At 43.0% G+C, this 19,276-nt stretch overlaps 1 protein-coding gene across 2 annotated transcripts in view; it reads left to right on the forward strand.

Moving 5' to 3' along the window:
- The window catches only part of MTMR7 (myotubularin related protein 7), a 77,595-nt gene that overhangs the window by 7,958 nt on the left and 50,361 nt on the right, over window positions 1-19,276 (forward strand). The window contains exons 2-3 of one of the 2 annotated variants that reach the window (XM_024562735.3): window positions 16,264-16,386; window positions 17,760-17,922. The exons of the other annotated variant lie outside the window; for it this stretch is intronic. Of the exons in view, the coding sequence (XP_024418503.2) occupies window positions 16,264-16,386; window positions 17,760-17,922 (286 nt within the window). The remainder of the gene's footprint in view (window positions 1-16,263; window positions 16,387-17,759; window positions 17,923-19,276) is intronic. 2 annotated transcript variants of the gene reach the window in all.

Raw genomic sequence — 19,276 nt, forward strand, 5'->3', positions numbered from 1 at the left:
TTCGCTGGAAGCCAAGACCTTAGAAGATCTTCACTAGAATATGTATTTGCCAGATCCTGCTCCTCTTCCCCTGGAAACTGTACTTCCTTTCCACCCTATGCAGAGAGAAAGCCCAAGTCCTAACATTGTCCTGGAAGTCCCTCGGGACCGTTGTGGCTACTGGTGACACCTCGTCTCCTGTTCTGTCGCTCGTCCCCCTTCACACAGTCTTTTCAGACATCCTACCTCCTTGTAGACCCTTGAACTTGTCAAAGCAGTCCTGGGCCAGGGCCTTTCATGTGTGGTTTCCTTTGCCTGGAAAGCTTCTTTCCCAGAGTTTCCCATGGCTGGCTCTCATTGACTTTGGTTCTCTATTTAAAGGTCCATTTTATTAAAAGAGACTTCCCTGGACATGTTGATGCCCCTCCGCATCCGACTGCTTATCGTACTTTCATTTCCTTGGCACCTTTTGGTATGTGTGTCTTTGTTTGTTGCCTGTCCCCTGCCCACCCATCGCCAGGCAGAGGGTAGATGAGCTGCTGTTGTCTTCTCTGCGGCTGTATCCCCAGCAGCCAGAATGCCAAGCCTGGCAGATGAGAGATGCACAGTGAATATTCCTTAAGTGAAGGAATCAGGGACATGGTTTAATATGACACTGTGTCCAAGCTTCGGTATCTTCAGCCTTGGTTCTTATTCTTCTTTTTCCTCTTATTTTATTACATAAGTATGCTAATATTTTGTTAATTCAAAAGGACTTTGCAAGAATATATATGTATGGCTTTCAATATAAATATTATATTTGAACGTGGTCCCAGCCCACCGTTTTAGTTTTGCTTTAAAGTTAAAAACCTTGTCACCAAAACTTTAATCCCAAGGAATCTCACAAAACATATTGCAACTGCCAGCATGCAGAAACGTTCTGCACAGTAACTCAAGTTCAGCTCCACCATGGACCCTTCACTGGCAGGACACTGGTGTCTCGAAAAGTCTCAGATTTCCAAATAAAGAATGTTCTGAACTATGTATTCATATACAGCAGCCACACTAGGAGCACATGACCTGGAGCAAAGATAAATGAACTTTCTCAAAACTTCTCAGATTCCACACCAACTGGGAAACTTCCACCCAGTATGAACACTAATTGGATTTAGCACAAACACACAGACAACCTCTGATCTAGTTTAATGGTGCGGTTTTATTTTTACCTGCTGGCTGTGTTCACATTGGTTTTTGCAGACTGCATGTTAAACTACAACCGCGTACTATGTCCCAGCTGTGGAAAAAAGGCAGAAACTTTAGTTCCGTGGCATTTAGTGTTCACGTCTGCAGATGAAAATTCTTTTTTTTTTTTTTTTTGCATTTCTGTTTCTTGTACTTGCAACATCTGCCACAATTGAATATTCCCCACCTTCTTGTCTGAAAATTCAAATTAAAAAAAAAAAAGCATTCCCAGTTCATCATATCTGGTTCTACCTAAATGCCTTCACCTGCTTTGTTTTCACCGTAGTGGTGTTCATTTTCATTCACGGGACAAATATGTTAGCACACACGTGTGCTAGGCAGTAGGATACAAAGGTGGGGGGAAAATGGACGTAGTTCCTGTCCTTAAAGACCCTACAGGTGAAGGCTGTACGTTGCTCTGCAATCTCTGTGCTGGTCTATTGTTTCAGGAAGCCAGGAAGCCAAGGACTCTACGTCCCACTTCCTTCTCCTGCTATCAGTTCAGATGTAAGTGTGGGCCTAGCATTCTTCTTGGTGCTGCGGGAATATTACGGGGGGTGGGGGTCGGGATAAGAAACCTGGTGCCTCCCTTGAAAACACATAGGGGTGGTGGGGAAAAAGTAGTTTTAGAGTTGTTTGTATGGAAAGTAATACAATGAATAATAAATAATAATACAAGAATAGCTGTGTTTCGCATACTCACAATTGTGACCCTCTTTTGCCCCACGCTGCATTTCTTGGAAACAGTTAGTGTGGTACAATAAAAATAGCATGTCATGGGCAGTGTAGGGTAAATGGGAAGGAGATGGTAATGACCAGAGGGGTCACAGCAATCCAAAGGGTAGAGACCACTGTGGATGGGGGTGGCGGAGGAAAGGTGGAATTAAGGAGGCAGGTCCTGGGTATTAGGCCAGAGGGAGCATGCTGTCTGTGCTGGCTGAATGGGGTCCTCAGTGTCCTTGGTAACTCAGGGCTCTTGGTGACAGGGCAGTAGTGCAACCTTTCCTATGGGGCCTCAGAAGAAGCTTCCTGTCCCTGTGTCTGCTTATCTCATTTCCCAGAATGGGACTGATGGGCTCCAGAGGGCTGTCCTGCAAGAGGAGAAAGAGAAAAATGTGGTGCCAATTATGGAGTCTGTCCTTGGAGGCTTGGAACCCAGGGGTGAGGCATGGGAATGTGTAAATGAGCTGGAGCCAGGCCTGGCCCTGCATGGTCAGGCTGTACCCCTCGATCCCCTGGCATTGAGACTTGCTAGAAGATGGGGGGTGGGGTGTGTATGACTTGGTTCTCTCTGTGCCCAGGCTGCCTCTTCTCTTTGGGCCAGCTGTAAGTCCCATTTGGCACAACCTGGCCTTGGAAAGATGTTTTCTTATAGTTCCCAAAGCGCTATATAAGTAGCCGATTTAGACTGCTGTGAGTGCCTTTGTCAAAAATACGTCAACTTCAGAAGCATTTTAGACTGTGAGAAATATTTTTACAGGGAAATCATCACAATAATGTAAGCCTTTGATTTTCTATATTGCTTCCTAGCAAGGTCTTACTCTTCCATACTTTTTCTTTTAAATGACTATTGTTCTTAAACCAGCTATCTTGAAAGTCTATACTTTCAGGGATCATTTCTATAGTTCGTTAGACCAGCTATCTTGAATAGGTCACCCCATACGTCTATTCTCCAGGTTACAGTGGGCCCAGCATCTGCTCTTCATTTATTCTCCTCTTGACATCTTTCTTCCTCTTTTTCTCTTATTTGTGCTTGCTGGAAATGGTATTTTTGGTCAAGGTTATTTTAAGGTGGTGTTGAAATAAATCCTGGGACAGTCCTCTTGTTCGAGAGCGCATGTTCTTTGAAGCCTACACATCCAGGGTCATCCTACCAAAATAAATTCTATGGGCCCTGCGCAAAACTCTCAAGTGGCTGGCTCTTTATTTATGATAGCTGGCTGCCGGCACGATGTTTATAGAGTCCTTGGAGCAAAAGCGGGCTCCCTCTTCTCTTCTCTGCCTTTTCCAAGAATCCCTAGCACTCACATTTCTTAACTAGCTATTTCTCTGTATCACTAACTATTTTAGCTTTAGTATCCCTCTTGGGACTTTCAAAGTTTAGTTAAATGCCGGTCCAATCTCCTGTTTTAACAATTGCACAGGTAGGTGGAACTCAACAACCTAACCATTTATAGGCATTCAAGACTAGCTGAGCCATCAAGATATTTTCTTCACCTTGACCTAAACTGGATAAAAATATCCTTATCTATATAAGAAATTTGATTTTTCTCCTTCTCTTAAAAGCAGATTTTGCAAAGCTTACATTTTTCACAGAGTACAACCATAGATATTGGAATTATTTGGAGATTTGTAGATGGCTGAGACATTTATAGAAACATGTATATTGGGTACCTTATTTGCTCTGTGGAGAAAGGACTATGATTTTCCAACAAATTGGGAAATACATAGATTCTTTACTTTCGAGGCTGATACACTAAATATCCCTCTTATGTGCACACAATTTCAGAATCTTTGTTCATTTTCATCATCCTTCTGCACAGCTAGCATAACCAGATAGCCCGGAGGAGCCCATCCTTCCTTTCCACCTGACCTGTAAACATCAGATCCAGATTACTAGGATGAACTCTTCTACCAATGTCTACCCCTGGTGTGTCTAAGCCCCTTGGGGTATGAGTCTGTTCCAAACTTTGTTTTAGTCTCTCCAGGTCTCAGTCCTCCAACTGCAGTTATCCAGGCTGGTGCTGGCTCTGTCCAGAGAGAAGCTGGTGCTTGGGGAGGTCAAATGGAAGGTGCAGGCTCTTGCGGCTAAGCACCTGTTGATTGAGGAAGGAAGAGAAGGCAGGATTATCTTCCTATGTATACATTCCAGTGGATGGATGTATCTTTGGGGGATAGCATCTAACATAGGGTACTGATGATGGATTGCAGTATTAAAGGGCACCTGCTAACAGCGTAGGGTAGAGCCCACTTGTGGAAGGCCCTGATAAACGGCAGGGGAGCCATTGAGGCTTTGACGAGGGAGTGCTGTGATGAAGGTGTGCGGGGTGGGGGGGTGGTGAGTACTTGGGTGACAGTGTGCTGGGCGTTGGCTGCCATCCTCCATCCTCCCTGGCTTCTCTGAGGGGTCACGCCAGCTCTGCTCTCAGTCCATGAGTGTTTGGTATGTGGCATCTGCCTCAGTCCGCCTACTCATCATGTCATTCTCGTGGCCACACCAACTTGTTTAAGGGTAAGCATGTGACCCAGTGAAACGCAGCCAGTCTTTGCTTGGGCACGGGGGAAGCAGTGGGTGGTGCCGCCATCCCGCTGGGCATGGATGTGGTAGGAGGGGAGGCTGATTGCTGGAACCATGGCCAGCAGAGAGCTGAGATCCAGTGGGGAGGGGGCCTGACTGAGAGGCCAGGGTGAGGAGCTGGGGCATTGAACCCCTGGCCAGTCTGCAGCTGGCTTCCCCACTGACATTAGTGGATGTGCACTCCAGAAAACCCGCTGTGCCTTCGGCCGAATGAGGCTGAGATGTCTCTCTGGCTGCTGGAAGAGCCCTGCCAGAGAGCGGGGGAGTCAGATAGTCTGCAGGCGCTGCTACTAGTGAGGAGCCTTTTGGTAAACATTCTGGGTACGGAGTAGACGCTCCACAAATTAATAACATTAATTAATAAACTAATTAAATTAAACACGTTCACACTGGTGGGTGGGAGCTATCTAATTTTCAGAGGGTTCTTTCATAAGTACTTTGTGTTTAAAAAATAATTTAGCTTCATGACAGGATACATGTTTGAGAGAGTTACTTTGTCAGGCAGCTTGAAAATAGGGTTGTTTCCATGCAGTCTCAGTGTGCGCGTCCCACGAGCATTTGTCTCTGTGTTACAGCAACAATCGTTCATGGGGTTTGTGAAGGGCAGAATCTTGTATTTCTTTTGGTTGCGTGTCTTGTATTTTCTTGGAGGGCTCTTTGTGATTTTTGCCCTTCCCTCAATATCTGACCTCTGAATAAATGGTCCTGGGAAAATACTTTCATTGGTTTTACAGTTTTAAACAGAGGCAGTCTGCCTTTTGGGAAGATTGGTGTTCCTGATTTTTGTACCAAATAGCTGGAGTAGAAGATTCCTGAAGCTCCATGACTACCATCTTCTATTTGTTTAAGCAATTTTATGTAAATAAGGGAAAATGCTTCTTTTAATTACATTTTTTATTTTTTCGCAAGCAAGTTTATTATGTAACATTTTACAATATGATTTTACTTTCCCAGTTTTATTAAAATATGTAAGTTTAAGGTATGTAAAAATAATGATTTGATATATGTATGTATTGCAAGATAATTACTATAATAAATTCAGTAAATATCTATCACTTTACACAGTAAATTTTTTTCTCTTTAGATGAAAACTTTTAAGGTCTCTCTTAGCAACTTTCAAATATACCAGTCAGAACTGAAAGTGCTTCTTTTTAAACTGGAAAATCAAATCTTTTTTTCTGCTAGCGTAACAGATTATAACAATTCTAATATTCTGAAGGATTTTTGACTTTTTATTGTTTCACTTTTTCTTCTGCGTCAACGTACTGTGCAACTATAATTGAGTAGTCCGTGTTTGTTGGATACGCTGTCGTGGCTGCTACTTTAACAGGGGAAACGAAGGCGCAGACGCGAGGTGATCAGGCAGTGGGAACAAAAAGGAAATCTCTGAGGACTTTGTTGAGGATTTACCAGTGACGACTGTTTATCACTAACTCCTGAGACGTGTGCTTTTTCTCTAACAAAGGCAGGTACTCGTGGGTGGAATCGTTCATCGTCCAGGAGCTGTGATTCAAACTTAGAGCGTCTTAGCACCCGGGACACCTACCATTTCGTATTTCTAATAGGGTGGCCGTTTCTATCGTTAATGCGTGGCTGGTCACACGTGAAACTGGACTCCTGAAGCTCTTATCCCCATGCTGCGGGTCCCTGCACCTTCTGATCTGCAACACACCAGTGCCCACCTCAGGACTCTGGCCAGCTAGTCCTGGGACCACCCAGGTATCCAGGCTCCTCAGGCCTACCTGGTATCCTGGGGGTCTGCTCCTCCAGAACAAGCAGGGGGTTCAAATGCCTCGCCGAGCTGCTGTGTACTGAGTTATTAAGGCTTTGGCTTCAGCCAGGGCTTTTTCCTTGTCAACCGAATTACTCTCTAATTGACATTTTAGGGGAAACGGAGGGTAGGCTTTTGAGCCATTGCCTTTCCTTACTCTGCAGTATTAGGACTGGACTGAAGAGGTCAAGTCCCAGAGAGGTCTGGCTGTAGAATCTTGGGCAGTCGATGTACGCTTCACGCCCTTCTACTTTATCATTTGTGAAATGGGCTAACCATGTTTCCCTCCCAGTGAGGGCTGCAAACAGTGTGTGGACAACACTTAGTACAATGCCTGACATGCAGTAGTTGCTCAGTAAAAGGCAGCAAGTATTGTTATTATTATTTCCCTTCCCTCTTCTGCCCTCTCTGCTCAAGGGAGGACTCAGGTGAAAGGAATCTGCCACAATCATGCTTCCTTCTTTACCGTCAGCTTTTCTGGAAAATGAGTCCTGGGTTGGCCCGATTGTGACTCTCAACAGTTACTAGTGGGGGTTGGTGGGCACTGCTTTAGGTCAGAACAGCCTCCATACCCAAGACCCTGGATGCGGAAGGGCAGCTTCCCTCCCTGGGAGCTGCCAGGCCCAGCTGTGTAGCCTTCACCACGGTTTCCTAATCCCTGTGCCACCATCACGCCAAGTCTAATGGACGGACATTCATTATTGTGCATTTTAAACTGCCGTATGCACACGCACATTTGTTGTGTTGAACACATTTTGTGCTTCATGTGTTCTGCTTACAATTGCATGTTTTCAGAAAGACGAAGTCTGCCTTTACCTTTAGCTCCTCATTAGTGCGGTGGTCTCCAGTTTGGTCTCTGCACCAGTCCTCCTTGTCACTGAGCTGCTTTCTGACTGGTGGTGTGGAAACTTCCTGGGTGGGCACTCAGAAGCCAGATTGGTCCATGTGCCATGTGGCTCAAATATCATCATTAGACTTAAAAAAAAAAGGTGGCTAGATAGGTGGATTTTTAAGTATTATGGTTTCAGAAATCAGGTTGGCACTCTGATACAAACATATACTTTACATAATTCTTTTTAAATTTTATCTTAGAGAGTTATGTGAGCATTAAGATGAACTATAATACTTTTTAAAAGATTCAATCTGATGTCCATGGTTAAAGAAAGGCAACCAAAATTCTTTCACACATTAAGCACTGTGCTTGGGCGGGTGCGTGCCTCTTGCCCCTTCGGGCCTTGAACGTGGGCTTCAGCGCGGCCTCTGGGCCTGTCTCAGCGACCTGTGCAGCTCCTGTTTGGGCAGAGGCTGGTGCTTCCTGTCCTTAGGAGATCACCAGCGTTTTGTTGGCCGATCACGTTACTGAGAGGCTGAATTTCTGCAGGGTTTAATATGGAGTCATTATTGTGTGTATTTTCACTGTTGCTGTTTTCTGTGCCTTCTAGCTTTCCTCTGTGGTACCACTGGGCTAGAACTGTGGCCTATGAGGCAAGAGACAGGCATGGAGTACCTGTCAGGTCCTCCGCAGAAGTCAAAACCCAGAGACAGTAACTCAGGAGCCTGTGCCCAGCAGTTCAGTTTCAAACTCAGAACCAGAACCCGAGAGGGCCCAGACCTCCTGACTCAGAGACAAATACTTTACTTTTCATGTTGGTACAGTCAGAAAATGTCATGATACCAAATTTAGCACGACAAACTATTTATCTAGCTGCTTTTCTTAGATTGGAACATAAATTCGTTTTAGGTTTTGGCTGCTGCAGACATTTTGATTTTTCCCTGTTCAACAACCTCTGGATCTCTTCCCCCGAGTGGCAGTGACCTACAGCCTAATTTGTATGGTATTGAGCGTCTTTGGCCCAAGGAGAGCGAGGGCCGTAAGTTTTTCTCCTGTCCTTTTCAAGACAAGTAACCCTTCCCTGCACTTTGGGCTTCTCATCCTGCAGAACAGCTTTACTTTCCCAGAGCGTCTAGGATGCTTCTGGGACCCAGTGTGTTCATCAGTCCAGTGTCTGGCCTGCCGGGCACAAAGGCTCCTATTCTGTGAAGCCTGCCATTAGTCAGGGGTGTGATGGAGAATTGCCGAGAGGCTCTGTCTCGCAGTGATTTACAGGGTCCTCCTGATTCCAGGAGGCGAGGGAAGGACTGAGCTGGACTTGTGATCCCCAGCCGGCTGCTCCATTGCAGGCCTGGCATTTCCATGTGGGATCTGGTGTTTTCACTGAAGCTTTTGAATTTGGCCTAGAAAAACTCATGAACTCTTTCTTTCTTTCTTTCTTTCTTTCTTTCTTTCTTTCTTTCTTTCTTTCTTTCTTTCTTCCTTCCTTCCTTCCTTCCTTCCTTCCTTCCTTCCTTCCTTCCTTCCTTCCTTCCTTCCTTTCTTTCCTTTCTCTCTCTCTCTCTCTCTCTCTCTCTCCCTCCCTCCCTCCCTCCCTCCCTTCCTTCCTTCCTTCCTTCCTTCCTTCCTTCCTTCCTTTCTTTCTTTCTTTCCTTTCTCTCTCTCTCCCTCCCTCCCTCCCTCCCTCCCTCCCTCCCTCCCTCCCTCCCTCCCTCCCTCCCTTCCTTCCTTCCTTCCTTCCTTCCTTCCTTTCTTTCCTTTCTTTCCTTTCCTTCCTTTCTTTCCTTTCTTTCTTTTTTTTTCTTTTCTTTCTTTTTCTCCATCTAACCCCAAGCAAGCAGGGATGGAATGAAAAGGCCATTAAACCAGGGCACAGTGTTTTCCACGGAGTCTGTACGATTTGGGGGGAGAGACAGACTCGATCGTTTTTACCCATTTCTTTTTCTCAGAACCTAACGTGGCGCAGCACATGGGTGTTCTGTTGAATTGGATGCTTGGTCTTCTCGCTTTTTTCCATCCCGAGATTCCTGAAGGCCTCCCTGGCCAGTGTTTGGGCTCTTGTGCCCCAGTCCCAGGGTTTCTGTCTTGGGGTTTATCTCAAAGCATATTCCGATGGTGCTTTGTGAATGTGGTTTTACAGTATATTTTTGTCTTAAAGCACTCTATTTGCAGATTCTTATTTCATGTATAAAGTTGCTTGAAATAATTGTTCATTGATTATTCTAAGCATGTTGATCTTGAATAACAGGGCTGCATTGACCTCAAAGGTATTCAGCAGTGCTCACTGCCTCGGTGAGCTTGAACTTTAGGGTTAGACAGACCTTCCCTACCAGCTGGGGAAACCTGTCAGGCCTCCAAACACACCTGAAAAGGGGACTGTGTAAGATCTTAACTCCTGGGGTTACTGAGGGGATTCACTGAGGTCAGATATGCAAAGTGGCCTCACGGTGCCTAGCACAGAGTCAGTACTCTGAACGTATTGGTTATTGCTTTTATTATTATTATTGATAATTTTTACATCAGCCAGTGACACCTGGGATCAGCCTGATCCACAAGATATTGGTAAAGTTATTTAGAACACCCCCATTGTATCCCCTTGGCAAGTCCAAATCTCTCCCCAGAATTTCTGCCAAGTCCCCTGGAGGTTTGCATTTTCACCTCTGGCCCAATCTTCCACTTTCACTGGATTTGTTCAGGGTAGAGAGTGTTTCAGCAAACATTTATGCCCCTCTGAGCCACTACACTGCTATGCAGAATCAGAACCTGCCCCTTATTTAATTGCACAGGCCTCCCCAGCTCATCAAGGCATTATGGGACAAAGCCCAATCCTCTGAAGATCCGGGGCCAAGGGAAGGTTCATAAAGCAAAAAGCTGACATTAGACTCTTCCTCCCCACCCCTGGGTTATCGCCCCAGCCCTTCACTACCTAATCCAACAACGCTTAAAATGAGGTTGATAGATACTTTCTAAAATGTACCAAAAGATGCACAGTGCTTGTGCCTGAACTTTGAGACTAGGGATGATTTTCTATCCTTCCTTCTATATTTCTGAATCTTAAAACATTACATAAATCAGTATATGCCTCAATTTTTTTTTGAAAAGACCAGTTTTTAAGCTGGAGGAGAAAGACCTCAGCATAAGCAGGATAAATCCTTGCCCAGTGGTCTGTCCTTTAATCTAACCCTTTAAAATATATCCCTCACAAGTTACTCCTCACGGGAGTTACTTTTTATCCTGTGTGCATCTCATCTGGAGATGCCCCCTCCCTGGCGTCATTAATAGGCTTCGTTCTTGGAAACGTCTTAACATGCCAGTTGCTTCTGGAAAGCTCTTTGCATGCTTTGGCTGTTGACTGCTTTGGGATGGAGTCTGAGAGGCCATGCTGTGCCCCTCTGGCTTCCACCCAGTCTGACCTCACTTCTGCAAAGACTGGGACCTCTACTTTCTCAGCTTCTGTGAGCTCACCGCTCCAGCCGCTGTGTGATGGCTTCTGAAGCCCGTGCTCCCAGGACCACACCTGCTAAGGACTCCCCGTCTTCCATGTCACGGAGCTCCATGTGCATTGTATGGGTATTGCTTTATTTGATCGCTCAGCAGCGTTTGACACAAACACTCCTCTCTTAGATCGTTGCTTCTGCACATGCTCCCTTGACATCGTTCTCCCCTGATTTTTCTCCTAACTGGCCATTCCTTCCTAGTTGGTTTTTCTGACTCCTTCTCTTTCATCCAACCTTTAAATGTTGCATTTCCTCAGATCTGTTCTCCCTTTACAGACTTTCCCTACGTAACATCTTTTGGTCCCATGGTTTCAGATACCATTTATATGCCAACGACTACAAACTTAACTGCATTTCAGCAAAGCTAGAGCGTCAGTGACTTTAAGATGCAGCGGGATTTTATGTACCAGGAAGAGAGACAAAAGCACTGCCCCTTAAATGGCACATGGCTTCTTACCACTTTAATCATAAGATGCGTTGCATTTTCAGAAGTGTCAGAAGCTGAAAAGTGTACACCCAAGAATTAATGATATATTGTAATATGATTTGCATAGCTGAGCTGCCATTTGCAGAGCATGAATACTTAGTACGTCTTAAGCATACTAAGACATACTACGTTCCTATGTGTTCCTAGGAACATGCAAATGAACTGCAATAACTTTGTCTAGGGAAGCTGCTGGTTTCATAAGAGTCATCTCTCTCCAAGTTTGAAAGAGGCCTTATTACCATATAGGTTGTTATATGTGTCAGTGCAATAGAATTAAGTTAACTGAGCAATGAGGCAGGAATATTGAGTCCGTGGGTCTTCAAGACCATGGCAAAATTCTTGAGATTTATTGCATTTTATAGAGTTGACCGGCTCTCAAGTCACAGTCCAGAACGCTCTGGCTACCTTCGCGCACACCATGTGGTGGAAGTGTGCAGCGCTCCTGGTCTTCACAGAATTTCTCAGACAACTAAATTTTAAATCTTACCACCCATTTCTTTGGTTGTTACACAGCACTGGGAAACCATGCTGTTGGTGTTTCCTTATTTGCTTTTTGTTTCTTTATTCCTCTCCCTGCTTCAGAACTGCTTCTGACAGCTGTGGGACTTGTAAAAACTAGTGCCAACTTTTGAAATGTAATATTCCTACAGCATCCTCCAAAGTTAACATGAAAACATGGAAAAAAATCTCATTAAGTATTCTAATCTATGATCATCTGCAATCCTTGCTCAGTTCTACGGAGGTTTTCTAAAAATAAGCTAAGTGGTATAGGTACTTCCTTCACTTTGATAGGGAGAATAATTCATACTAAATATTTTTTCTCAAAATAGTATCTTATGTTCAATGTGATTGTCTCAATAAAACTTTGTGTCATTAGTGTAAGTACCAGGGAAATTACTTGATTTTCATTTTTAGATATTGTTAACTGGTGTATCACCCCTGGACCTCCGCTTAATTTAGTTAGGCACATTTTAGCATGCAAATTAGTTTTTTCCCATAGAAATGTTCCAAAAATAATATATCGCCTTCCTTCTCTCTTCCCACAAGTCTCTTCCATAATATCTTTGTTGCAGCTAGTTTAAAATAGAATGTTCAATGACAAATGTTTAAATAAAATAATCCAATCATGGGGGAATTGAAAAATATTCTCCTTAAAAACTCTTGGGTCAAAGAAGAAATAAAAACTCCAGTTATGGTCCATCTAGAAAGTAAGAATAATAAAACCTGCAGCCAAAGATTTATTTGGAGGAAAATGATTGGACTTAAGTTTTTGTCACTAAACAAAAAGAATAAAACTTAACAAGCTCACTATTAAACCTGAAAGTTTGGAAATAAACAAAGGAACAAAAAACACATGATATCCTCGAGGAAAGAAAGGTAAGACCTGCATTAACAAGCACAAGCAGAAATTAACACTTAGGAGAGAGAAAAATTATTAAATTAAGAAATCCAAGACCTGTTACTTTGAAGAAAAACCTTTGCTTATCTAACCACAAGAAAATAAGAACACGAGAGAAGACATGAAGAGAGAGATTTATCTGCAGATAAGAATTAAAACATTGTAAGAATTTGAAAATTAGCAATTAGAAGATAATTTGTAAATAAAATAGATGTAAAAATGAGATTTAGTAAGCAATGGAAATATTGAATGACTTTATAACCATACGAGAAATTGAGATAATTATTAGAGAATTATTTGTGTATAAAGAAGTGTCTGGAGCCCTAGCTGATGTGGCTCAGTTGGTTGGAGCGTTGTTCTGTAAGTTGAAAGGTTGCGGATTTGATTCCTGGTCAGGGCACATGCCTAGGTTGTGGGTTCAGTTCCCAGTCGGTGCTCATACAAGAGGCAATTGGTCGATGCTTATCTCTCACATCGATGTTTTTCTCCTTTTTTCTCTCTCTCCCTTCATTTCCCTCTAACATTAATAGCATGTCCTTGGGCATCCGTAGGTGTCTCAATAAATATTTTGTATTTTGAAATATTTCTAATTAATTGATGTAATCATACCCAGATGAATTCATGTAATATAAGTAACACAAATAGGTTAGTATATGCCAATCTCTCTTAAAAGCAAAGAAGAAAAAAATAAGAATGAAAACAAAGCAAAATACTTATCACAGATAAAATGTAAGCAATATTAAAATATCAATACACTATTCCCAAGTTGGTCATATACTAAGATTCTAAGATTTCTTTAAAGGTTAAGCTATCTTTGCTGTTATTGATAACACAGTACTAAAGTAAAAAGCAAATATTCATCTGAATACTCTTAAAATGGCATAATGTTTATTGCTGATTTTCAAAAATCAAAACTCTTAGTAAACTAAGATCACTTCCACACTGTGATAAAAAAAATACCAACATCAAACTCAATGGTGAAAAATGGGGGTGTTCCCAACAAAAACATGAAAAGTTGCTCTACATCATTAATCATCAGGGAAATGCAAATCAAAGTCACAATAAAATGACATCTTACACTTGGTAGGATGGCTGTAATCAAAAACAGATTATAACACGTGTTATAGACACGTTTATTGAAGAAGATACAAGATATGAGAAATACTGTACATAAGACAATGATGCCTCAGTCCCCTTCAAAGTAGGCACCTTGGGACCTCACACAGTTCACCCAGTCGCCATCAGCTGCTCTGCTGTAGTTTCCTGAATCTCATCAATGGTCTGAAATCTCTTTCCTTTCAAAGGTGATTTCAGTTTGGGGAAAAGCTGAAAGTCACTGGGTGCCGAATCTGGGCTGTAAGGGAGCTGAGCCACCTGGGTGATTTGATGTTTTGCCAAAAAACTCTGTACGAGACGTGATGCATGAACAGGCACGTTGTCATGATGAAGCTGCCAATCACCATTTACCCATAGCTGCAGCCTTCTGAATAGTTTCTGTGGAGGAATGTTCAAGCTTAATGCAACATGCTCATTCAATGGCATCTACCACCCCCACTGACTAGCACAGTGAAGTCATCATTGTTCACACGTGTGCATTCCAGTCCACTCTCCTTGGCTGCCAGGTTGTACTGATGTACAAACTGTTCTTGTTATATTAACAATGGCTGGATTTTTCTGGACAGACCTCTCTCTCTCTCTCTCTCTCTATATATATATATATATATATATATATATATATATAATCTCCGAGACAAATTAAAGCCCATATCCTCACAAACACTTGTACGAGAATGTGCATAGCAACAAAATTCACAATAGATGAAAAGTCAAAACAACCCAAATGGCTATCAACTGACAAATGGATAAATAAAATGTGGTGTGTCCATATAATGGGATATTACTTGGCATTAAAAAGAAATGAAGTACTAATAGATTCTAAAATTGGATCACTTCGGGTTAAAACATAGATTGAGAACACGATGCTAAGTTAAAGAAACCAGTCACAAAGTATGACACTTCCCATTTACATGAAATGCCCAGAACAGGCAGATCCGCAGAGGCAGCACCTAGAGTGATGGTTGCCTAGTGCTGGGTGGCTGGAGGAGACTGCTAATGGGCACAGGTCTTTTATTGCATGGGGAGAGGACCATGCTTCACAACTGATTGTGACAACGGTCACACAATCATGATATGTATGATGCTGTGAACATACTTAAAACCACTGAATAGCGTACTTTAAATGGGTGGATTGTATGGAGTGTGAGTCATATTGCAATAAAACTGTATTGAAAAAACAAACAAAAAACAACACAAGCATGACCGCTGTCACCACTGTCATTGTCATTTTGAAGGTTCTAGTTCACATCATTAAACTTGGGGAAAAAGAGGTATAAATACTGGAAAGAAAGGGGCAAATCATTATAGAAAATATTCCTCTCTACTCAGATAATCCAAATAACTTCATTGAAAAAATTAGTGGAACCAATAAAACAGCTTGTTAAAGACGTAAAAACACATAAGAAGTGGGCCATAAGCTACCATCCTTACTATAGAAACTGTTCTGATAAATGTATGAGAAATGATGATCATCTAGCAGGGAAGTCAATCGAGGATATGAAGACCATTCACAAAAGAGACTCAGGTATCAGCACCCATATAAAAGAAAGAGCATATTAGTAACAAAAGAAATACTTTTTAAAATGGTAAGCTGCTAGGTTCTTCAATGAGCATCTTTACGGATCATAGGCATTCACAAGGCCTCAGGAACTATTCTAAGGACTCAGAGGAGACAGAAGTGATAGGTGTCTTGAGTGCTGTTTGCCCTTGGAGTTGTCCTGAGCAGTGTTGGGTAGGTCAGATCCCCACCCTGGGCCCCCCCTGGAGCAGTTGAGAGGCCTTGGGCTCTCCAGTTCTAGCAGGACCACAGCTTCTCCACTGGGCTGAGGATGGAGCCAATATGATTCGTTAGTCCCTAAGCTGCCTCATGGAAGCAAAGAACCACCCTGACTTGAAGGATGAGGGTTGAGCCGCTGCCTGTCTTCCGTTTTCACTTGTCCCTTAGAGCTTGTCTTATCACTCCCGCTACATTTCATATCGGCATGATCCTAACGCACGCATCCTTGAAATTGCTCTGCATGTAAGAAATGCATGCTTGATGAAAATGGTTTCCAAGAAATCACTCCTAACAGTTCAAATTAGCTCAGTGGTAAGAATTCCATGTATCAGACAGATTTTATTATAAATGAATGTGAGAATCTTAATTTGGGAAGTTTTCCTTGTAAGCGTGCTGAACATTTCTTTGATAATTTTTGCTCCCAGATGTAGATATGTATTTCCTGCCTCGAGACAGTTTCTACAACTGAGAAACACATAGGAAACTACATTATTTCCTTTTTAATAGAAAGTAATTTATACAGTTATTGTGTAAACTCAGAACTTTGATGCACACATTTCCTGCCTTAAATTAGAATTATATAAAACAATGAAATGAAAACTCTGACTTAGTCAAAACACAGAAAGAGTAACCTTAAAGAATAGGGTCTGTAAGTCTGTTGCAGTACATTTACGATTATATTTAAACAATTGGTGAATTTTTGTCTTATCTGCAGATTCATCATCGTCTATGATCTGAGTAATTTAAGGGGCTAATTTGGGTTTTTCGTATTGGGAGAATTTTCAAAATTGTATTTTGGATTAAGTGCAAGGTTGCCTACCTGTTATTTCTTTCCGTGACTAGCTCTTGTGCTTTAACTATGGCTGTGTCAAATTCATCTTCCCAGGTCGAAAATGTCCGCTTGGTAGACCGAGTATCCTCTAAAAAAGCAGCCCTCGGTACTTTGTATTTGACGGCTACTCACGTCATATTCGTGGAAAATGCGCCTGACACAAGAAAAGAAACTTGGGTATGCACTCCTTCTTTCGGACTTTACATTATTTGAAGTGAAGTTTGATTCTCCACTGTTTGGTTTGGCCCCAGGGTGAGGTGGGTGGGCTTTTGGTGTTTGGGTATTCACAGAACTGTTTTGGGAATGTGATCTTTGCCCTTTTCTGTACAGAGTCGAATCTACATCTCCTTATTCATTGTAAACCCTAATTATGTGGCCATCATCAAAGGCAGACCTGTAAATAGCCAGAGATACAAGTGGTTCTTGTCACAGCTTTTGAGTAGAGATTCAAAATGTCAGTATGCCAGATACAGTCATTGCATCCTGTTATCTCCACTTTTCTGATAATTTAAAAAACCAAAAAAGCAAAGGAAAGCTAGGGAAGAGTCCTAGCATCAGGTATTTCTGCTCCTTAATAATGAGACCACTGGATATTTTTTATTTTATACAGCCAATTCACCGTGACGTAATGAGCAGCACCAGAACCCCTGAAGTGTAGAGTTGGCCCTTTCTGTGTTCCACAGACCTTGTCATATTTTCAGCAGAAGGTGACAGGTCCTACTTACTGGAGAGGAATTTAAAGAATGAAACGCTATCACTGAGGACTAAGCAGAGACCCTCCTGAAACAACAAAGATGCCCTTCAGCATGATTTCCTTTAAAATAAATCTCCTCTGCAGCTGGCCTCACCACCCCCAACAGCTTAGAAAACAAGCACAAGTTGCTGTTGAACTTGAGCATTCCATGTGGAATTCAGGAGCATGGTGGAGCCCCTCCCAGTGGAGTAATCTCCAGCTTTTGTTGATTGCAAGGTTTATTTTACTAACTTCTCATGACCTTGTTTAATTTTAGCCATTAACCTCAATCAACATTGGACAACCAAAATGTTCCCTTACCTGGACTTGTACAAAATGGCATGCTGGATAGTTGGTTTCACATAATGAGCCTGGATATCAGAAGGCTCGGCACTGAAAAGTAAAAACGAGCCCTGGCTGGTGTGGCTCAGTGGATTGAGTGCCGGCCTGTGAACCAAAGGGTCTCTGGTTCAATTCCCAGTCAGAGCACGTGCCTGGGTTGTGGGCCAGGTCCCCAGTAGGGGGTACTCAAGAAGCAACCACATTAATGTTTCTCTCCCTCTCTTCCTCCCTCCCTTCCCCTCTCTCTAAAAACTAAAATAAAAATGAAATCTTTAAAAAAAAGTAAAATGATAAAATTAGACAGTTGGTTTGTTCCCAAAACATCTCAGTTCTTGTTATCTGAGCTCAGATGTTGAGCCAGCTGGGGGTGGGGAGTGCTGCCTATCTATCTCTGTGACTCCGAGATCCGGGCCACTCCCTGTCACACTCATCAGTTATTTGTGCTGAGCTTATCCACCTTAACTTTCGGTTGTAGATTCTTCACAGCCAGATTTCCACCATTGAAAAACAGGCAACGACAGCTACAGGATGCCATCTGCTTATTCGTTGCAAGAACTTTCAGCTCTTACAACTCATCATTCCGCAGGAGAGGGACTGCCACGACGTGTACATCTCTCTGATACGCCTTGCAAGGCCAGGTAGGGCAGAGGAGCCCGGCATTTCATATGGACTCACCCTTAAACAGCCCACAAATCCCGTTCAAGAAGTTTATATCGTGCTTGAGAATCATGTGGTGTTGTAGGAACCATATGCTCTCCCAGGCCCCAGATGAGGCCCAGAAACCTGAATAATACCGCTCCTCTGAGCTGTCTCTCATGAACCACTTTCATTATTTTTAGTATTTTCTTTATCTCTGGGGGTGAGAAGTGTGTTCGTTTGCCTTTCAGGGCGAAATCATTTTAAAATCATGCCTTTCTGATCCTGTGATAATCAAGTGACCTTAATGGAGGTCTAAGACCAAACTGATGAATTGTTCCATATGGCAAACATTGATATCCAACGATTCTAATGCAGTCTTTCCCGTCTTGGGGCTTCCAAGGTTTGGTTTCTGTTGCTTTTGGATCATAATCGATGTTTCCCAAGGTTGGTGTAACTAGACCTTTGTTCACATCAGTAACTCTATTCAAAGTACCGAGCTGTTGGATCTCCTAAACAGCACCTCCTGGGGTGTCCTGGGAGGAAAGTGCGGTGGATTTGAGGAGCATGGCTCTCAGTTCCTCTCCTGGGTCCTCAGATTTCTAGCCCATTGCGCCCTTCTATAGAAGTGTTTCTTGTCTCCCCACGTGGCTTGTGTGAGCCGTGGGATTCTTTTGCTTGAAAGAAATACATGTTGAAGTTTCTTGGGAGAATACAGTGAAAAGAGGTCACTTATATAAAAGTCATATTCACGGTAGTGTTCCCCAGAAGTCATTAGTAAGGAAATAGAATATGAATGAGCATGTAGTTTTGCTAAATGCTTTGTGATTCGGGACCAACAGTTTGATTATAAACTCTTCAAGGCATTGGGTTGAGTCCTTGGTTTCTTACGCTGTGACCGTCTCATCTGTAGACAGCTAAGGGCCAAAGTTAGGTCATGACAATGGTGCCAGGGAGCCATCGGAGTCTGACGATGTCGACTTTATTTGCTCCTCTTTGAAGGCAGCTGGTTGAAGCTTTTTTGTCTTACTGTGTTGAAAAGAACTGCAGAGTTAGCCAGAAAAGCGGCTGAACTTTTTGCAGGCGGCACTATAATTGGAACAGAGGTCTGGGAAGATGCACGCTAGGTTGCATGCAGCCGAGAACGCGGGGACGACTGTGGGCCAGCAGTTTCTGTGTCACTGATTAATGGAGGCTGTGGATGATACATGTGCTCTGACCGGATTAATGGGGTTTAGGAATAGCCTGGGGACCTGGGAAAGGGCTGAGTGGCTCCGAGATCACAGGGCCAGGGAGGGCTCTGGCGCCTGCTGACAACGAGCGCCAGGACTGCCATTGTGAGGGATCCCCAGGGAG

The sequence above is a fragment of the Desmodus rotundus genome, chromosome 13 (genome assembly GCF_022682495.2).
Source record: "Desmodus rotundus isolate HL8 chromosome 13, HLdesRot8A.1, whole genome shotgun sequence".
Lineage (NCBI taxonomy): Eukaryota > Metazoa > Chordata > Mammalia > Chiroptera > Phyllostomidae > Desmodus > Desmodus rotundus.